Here is a 6,352-nt window from a genome sequence, read left to right as displayed (position 1 = left end):
AATAACCTGGGGGTCTGTGCATGCAGGCCGGAGTCCAAGAGATGGTTCAGAGAAAGTTCCTCTAGTCAGCCTAAGGCTGGGTGCTGTGGCTCACTGCTGTAATCCCAGCACTTCTGGAGGCTGAGGTGGGAGGATCGCTTGAGTCTAGGAGTTGGAGACCAGCCTGGGCAACATGGCAAAACCCCATCACTACAAAAAAAAATACAAACAAAACAAAACAAAACAAACAAAAAAAGCAGTGGCTCTAGTCAGCCAGATAGAAACGACTTGGGGTGCAGGCTCTAAGGTACGCAGCTGCCCAGAAGCCTGGCTGGTAGATGGAGATGTGAACGGGGCACAGGGCTCTCTAGGTGAGCAGGAGGCAGCAAAAATGACACTTCCAGGGGGTCTACGTGGGAGGAAGATGGGGCCAGGAGGAGGGCACTTCAGGTCAGACTGAGGGAGAATGTGCCATCCCGAGGAGACTGCTGATGTAATTATGAAAGTCTATGTCCTAGTTCCTGTAACACTGCCCTGGTGTACAACCTCGAGCCACTGCAGACTGCACGTGTGAGGACCCCTGCCTGCCCTGTCTGGCTTCTCTGAACCTAATAAGGGAGAGGATACATATGGAAAAAGAACACAGAAGAGAAAGACAAAAAAAAGCACCAAGGTCCATGTTCAGATAGCCCTGGTAATTTTAACTTGCAGCTCACCCAAGAAGAGCTTAACGGTCGCGAGAGTATATAAGAAGCCCCCACCCGACCCTGCCCAGCACGCAGCACCCAAGGGAGGCTGGAAGCAGAATGCGCGTGCCCAGTACAGCGCTATTCAGTCCGCAGGCTTTTTGAGGGTTTCAACTTCAAAGAAAGGTCGGCTTCGGGGCGGACTTTGCTTCAGTCCCAGGTCTCGGGAGAAGGCGGGGAGACAGACTGGGACACCGAGCATGCACAAGGGGAGGGATCTTGAAATAGGCGGAAAGCGAGAATGCTCCCCTCCGGACCCGGTTTGCCAGGCGAAGTGAGAAGCACTGAGGCCTGAGGAAGCTCCACGCGCGCGCAAAGGGCCACTGGGGTGGCGATGGTTGTGAGAACGCTGCTGCCCCGCCCGTGCCGAAAGGGAAACCCCAGGGGAGGCGGAGGCCAGCGGGGACCTGTGGTCCCCTTCATTCACGACGGACAGAAAGGGCGACCCCCCAAAGCCACTTCCAGATCTTGCGACGGGAGCAGAGTTACCACAGAGACGCCCGTCCCAAGGCCCCGCGCATCGGAAGTTTCAGTCCCCTAGATTCTGGCTGACGACGCGTCCCCAAGGCAAGTTCTTCGCAGCAGCCGACCCGCCCCACTCCGGACACAGCGAGGTCTGAGGACCACGTTGAGACGTCATTTCCGTCGTGATCCGCGGCCGCTATGGAAGGGGCGGAGCCGCAGCGGAGAGCGCTCAGCTTAGACGTCATTTCCGGGGAGCCCAGCGGAGGCCACGGCAACATGGCCCTGAACGGCGCTGGTGAGGACTTGGGCTGCAGGGGCTTGTGGCTGCGGGTACGGGAGGCAGCCCACTGCGGCAAGATCCCAGTCTCTGTACCTCTCTTCCCCAGAAGTTGACGACCTCTCCTGGGAACCCCCAACTGAGGCGGAGACGAAGGTGCTGCAGGCGCGACGGGAGCGGCAAGATCGCATCTCCCGGCTCATGGGCGACTATCTGCTGCGCGGTTACCGCATGCTGGGAGAGACGTGCGCGGACTGCGGGGTAAGGCGAGACCCGGGAAAGTGACAGGGGATGGGGCCTTGGGCCAGGCCATTCAGCCCTTCCTCGGCCCTCCCCTCTGGACCTCATCGCCGCGTCTCATTCCGGCCCTTTGTGCCTTTTGGTCCGTAGACGATCCTCCTCCAAGACAAACAGCGGAAAATCTACTGCGTTGCTTGTCAAGAACTCGACTCAGATGTGGATAAAGATAATCCCGGTGAGGGTAAAATATAATCCGGGCAAGGTGCGGGGTGTGTGATTGGCGGAGAAGCGTGATGAATGGTGATAGAGGCCCGAGAACAGTAGGCCTGGGAGGTGACAGTGGAGTCTCTGGGTGGGGCAGAGGTAAAATGTTTTCTCCTTTAGGCTCTAAAGAGGACCATTCACTCAGTAAGAGCAGCAAGCACCTTCTGTATGCCAGCCACTGTGCGAGAGTCTGAGCTCAGTCAGACCCAGTACTGATGGAGAGTTGAAGCTAGGGCATAAATGTGATACATAGTAGAAAGTGGATAAGTTGCCTTATAGAGGGACAGGGAAAACACCTCGAGCACAGAAAGAGCAGAGCAGAAAAGGAGATGGCTCAGGGCTGAGGTGGGCCAGGCATCCTGACCATTCTGCTCACTTCTCTTTTTAGCTCTGAATGCCCAGGCTGCCCTCTCCCAAGCTCGGGAGCACCAGCTGGCCTCAGCCTCAGAGCTCCCCTTGGGCTCTCGACCTGCGCCCCAGCCCCCAGTACCTCGTCCGGAGCACTGTGAGGGAGCCGCAGCAGGGCTCAAGTCAGCCCAGGGACCACCCCCTCCTGCTGTGCCTCCAAATGCAGATGTCATGGCCTGCACACAGACAGCCCTCTTGCAGAAGCTGACTTGGGCCTCCGCTGAACTGGGCGCTAGCACCTCCGTGGAGACTAGCATCCAGCTGTGTGGCCTTATCCGGGCATGTGCGGAGGCCCTGCGCAGCTTGCAGCAGCTGCAGCACTGAGAGTAGCCCCTGAGAAAAACCCTCTAGAAAAACAGCTGTTCCTCTGTGTGGTTTGTTCTTTTCCTGGTTCTGAGTGTGCATGCCAGCCCCAGCTCCACTCACTTTTTTCAACTTTTGGCCTCTCACCTCTCCACTGTCTGCTCTCCTTGACGCCCTGAGATGAGTTGAGCCTGTTTCTGCTCAGTTTCCCCAGTCAGGATGAGGGATTAGCCAGAGGACTATGTGATGCCCCTTTTCTCAGGAAGAGGACATAGCCTCTTCAAAGGTAGGAGCCAGAGGGCTGGACCCTACCCTCGTCTCTGGCAGCACCTCTGCAACCTCTTCCGCCATTCGGTGCCCATTCCCCAACCGGAAGTGAGATTTTGGGTTCCAATCCTCTTGATAGATTCCTCTCCTTCCCCTGAGCATTCTGACCCTATCACCCTATCCCAGCCATGCCCACCCCAGGTATTCAGACACCGAGCGACAGGAGTTTGTGGTGACCCCAGTGTCAAGGAGCACGTTAGGCACCAAGTGTGGACTTGCCAGTCTCCTGACTCCACTGTTAGATCATTTTCCTTGGGAGGGTAATGGGCAGAACTCCGGGCTTGGGGGGCGGCGGGGAGCGGGACGCGGCAGGGAGACGAGGCAGCAAAAAGAACCGCGAAGGAACCACGCCTGCCCCTTTTGGCCTTTCCTCCTCTCCGCCTCCCTTTTCCATCTCTTCTTGGGTGGGTGCCCTGCTGCCTTTCCTCAGCTTTGCGCAACGTGGTCCCACAGCTGTTGCCTTTTTAAGAGAGGCCCGGCCCATGCGGAGGGGGTGGGGCAGAGGCGGAGTCTGAGGAGCTTGGGAAGGAACAAAGCGCGGCCTGCGGGCGGCGGCTGGGCTCTGGCTGGGCCGCGGGGTGCGGGGCCTGCGGGCGGCGGCCCGGGCAGAGCGTTGAAAGGAAGAAGGTGGCATCGCCGTCTCCGCCGGCCCGGCCATGAACGGGCTGCCCTCGGCCGAGGCGTCAAGCGGCGCGGGCTGCGCCCTGGCCGGGCTCCCACCGCTGCCGCGCGGCCTCAGCGGCCTCCTTAACGCGAGCGGGGGCTCGTGGCGGGAGCTGGAGCGCATCTACAGCCAGCGCAGCCGCATCCACGACGAGCTGAGCCGCGCCGCCCGCGCCCCGGACGGGCCCCGCCACGCAGCCGGCGCCGCCAACGCGGGACCCGCAGCCGGTCCTCGTCGTCCTGTCAACCTCGACTCGGCACTGGCCGCGCTGCGCAAGGAGATGGTGAGTGGTGGGCGCCGGACCAGCGGGGCGAGGGGCTGCCGCGGAGCGCAGAAACCCAGACAGGCTGCCTGGGTCTCAGAGAACTTGCAGGCACCGGTTGGGTTCCAAGGGTTATGGGAACGATAATTAGTGATAGTTACCAATTATGGCAATAGTTACCCTATATTTTCAGACGTTTTGCTGATGTGACTTCATTCCATCCTGCTAAATGCATGATAACCCCATTTTTTTAGGTGAGGGTCAGGACTTGCCTAAAGTTGCACAGCTTGCAGGTGGTGCCTGATGTCCACAAAAACTTTGTTTAGGAAGGTGCTGGGAAGATGGGCCCACGATTCCAGGGGATGGGGCTGGGCTGGGGTGGCCTGGACCCCAACTCCAGCCCACCCTCAGTTGTCTGCAGGTGGGGCTGCGGCAGTTGGACATGTCCCTGTTGTGCCAGCTGTGGGGCCTGTACGAATCAATCCAGGACTACAAACACCTGTGCCAAGACCTGAGCTTCTGCCAGGACCTGTCATCATCCCTCCATTCAGACAGCTCCTACCCACCTGATGCGGGCCTGTCTGACGACGATGAGCCTCCTGATGCCAGCCTGCCTCCTGACCCACCACCCCTCACTGTGCCCCAGACGCACAATGCCCGTGACCAGTGGCTGCAGGATGCCTTTCACATCAGCCTCTGAAGGGCTGGGGGGCAGGTGGGCATGCACCCATGCAAAAGGCTCAGAAGCCCCCTCGGCGAGCCCTCAGACTGCAGAGCGTGCGCCTCCCCACACCGCCTCACCTCACAGGAGGGCCAGGCATGCATCCCTCAGAGGCGAAACTGCCAAACCCCTTCTCCTGTCTTGGGTTGGCTGGCACTGGGGCGGGCACCTAGAGTACAGCCTCTGCCCATGGCACTGGGCCTCCACTTCTTCCACATATGTGCACCCCCAGCTTGGCCAACCCTCAGCCTTGCGGTGGGGCCCAAAGCATCTTCCCCTCTCCTTGGCGTCTCTGGGATTGGGATGAGTGCCTGGCTCCCATCTCCTCACCTTTTGTTGCTATCGGCAGCTGCTGGCTCAGGGGCATCCCACCTCCGGGCTCCGGGTTCCTCTGTCCTGGAAGGGCTCCAGGACCCGTCCCTACACCCTCCCACGGCCAGAAGGGCCAAGGCCCCATGCTGGATATTTAAATTTAGGGGCCGGCCTCCTGGGCGCGTAGATAAATAAATACTCTAAGTGTCACTGTGCTCTGGCTGGCTGGTTCTGGGGCGGGAAGACCGCGGTGTTTTGGGCAGGTGCGGCCCCGCGCTCTGCCGGCAGGTGGCGCCCGAGACCCCCGAGTGAAGGCCCTGCTGTCCTGCCCGGGCGGGGCTGGGGACGCTCAGGCTGGTTGAGCCTGTCTCCGCCGCTGAGTGACTGCGGTGGAGTCACTTCCCCTCTCGTCGGGGCCTTGGAGTGCCCCGCCCCGCCCCCTTCGGACTTTCCCTGCCGGCTGGGAAGGAGAAGGAGCCGCCCACCTTGAGGAGGGAAACTTTCCACCCCGCGCGGGGCGGGGTTGGGGCGGCGCAGGAAATGGGTGGCTGGAGTCGGCGGAGCAAGGGGCCCCGGGGTGGGGGAGGGGGGAGAGGGCGGGGAGGCGCCTTCTGGGATGGCCTGGAAGCTCAAGCCCTGCGGATGGGAGGGAGGGGCGGCGGCACAGGCGGAGGGGAGTGAAGTCGCGGCACCCCGGGCCTCCCCGGAGGCCAAGGCATGAGACTCCGCAGCGGTGGGGGGTGATTGGGGTCCCAGGCACCCTTATTCCCCGCTCAGTCTGAAGACCGCCAGCTCTCCCCACAGCACTAGCGGCTTCTATAGTTATCTGTAAAAGATTTTTATTAGGAAATCGGGGACCTACACCGCTGGGACTGGGAACCAAACTTAGGTGTCAGGCCCATCGGAAAAAGCCTGCACGTTCGGAGACGGTGGGTACTCAGCCCCCCGCGCGTGCACACTGTACCCCACAACCTCCTGAAAAGAAGTGAAGCCACACACCGAGGCGTGCGGACGAGCAGTGCATTCCCGCGCCCTGCTGCAGACTCTTGCCTCCTGGAGATGCAGCCCAACTGGTAGTCCTGGCCCTCAGACATCCCTTTAAACCGAGTAGCAGTCGCGCACCGGGCTCCTGTCCATCCACACCTTGCAGAGCAGCGGGGAGGCAGCAAACTGACCTGTTGCCCCAGAGCAGCTGACACCTGCGGAGGCTCATTACCAAGCAGGGTGAGTGGGTAGGCCATAAGGGCTCTAATCTAGGGGTTCACAGAGCCGCTAACGCCCCAGGCAGGCTTTTCTCGGGGAGAGAAACATACACACAAAAACGACAGGTTCTCCCATCCATGATAGCGCATCCCTTTCAATGAGGCATGGCAAAATCAGCCAG

General features: G+C 60.4%; 2 protein-coding genes across 2 annotated transcripts; both read left to right on the top strand.

Annotated features, from left to right (window-relative positions):
- The first annotated feature begins 204 nt into the window (after positions 1-204).
- On the top strand, positions 205-2,737 carry ZNRD2 (zinc ribbon domain containing 2). The gene is made up of 4 exons (XM_032282849.1): positions 205-1,485; positions 1,577-1,728; positions 1,858-1,942; positions 2,360-2,737. Exons 1-4 carry the CDS (start codon positions 1,389-1,391, stop codon positions 2,701-2,703), a joined length of 678 nt encoding a protein of 225 aa, XP_032138740.1. The 5' UTR covers positions 205-1,388; the 3' UTR covers positions 2,704-2,737.
- Positions 2,738-3,040: 303 nt separating this feature from the next.
- Positions 3,041-5,178, top strand: FAM89B (family with sequence similarity 89 member B). The gene is made up of 2 exons (XM_032282850.1): positions 3,041-3,956; positions 4,357-5,178. The coding sequence occupies exons 1-2, from the start codon at positions 3,666-3,668 to the stop codon at positions 4,633-4,635; spliced, it is 570 nt and encodes a 189-aa protein (XP_032138741.1). The 5' UTR covers positions 3,041-3,665; the 3' UTR covers positions 4,636-5,178.
- Positions 5,179-6,352: the final 1,174 nt, after the last annotated feature.

This window comes from Sapajus apella, unplaced genomic scaffold (genome assembly GCF_009761245.1).
Source record: "Sapajus apella isolate SASKATOON/1434 unplaced genomic scaffold, GSC_monkey_1.0 scaffold14, whole genome shotgun sequence".
NCBI classification, from domain to species: Eukaryota; Metazoa; Chordata; class Mammalia; order Primates; family Cebidae; genus Sapajus; species Sapajus apella.
Note: the sequence above shows the minus strand (reverse complement) of the source record. Positions and strands in the feature narration are given on the sequence as shown.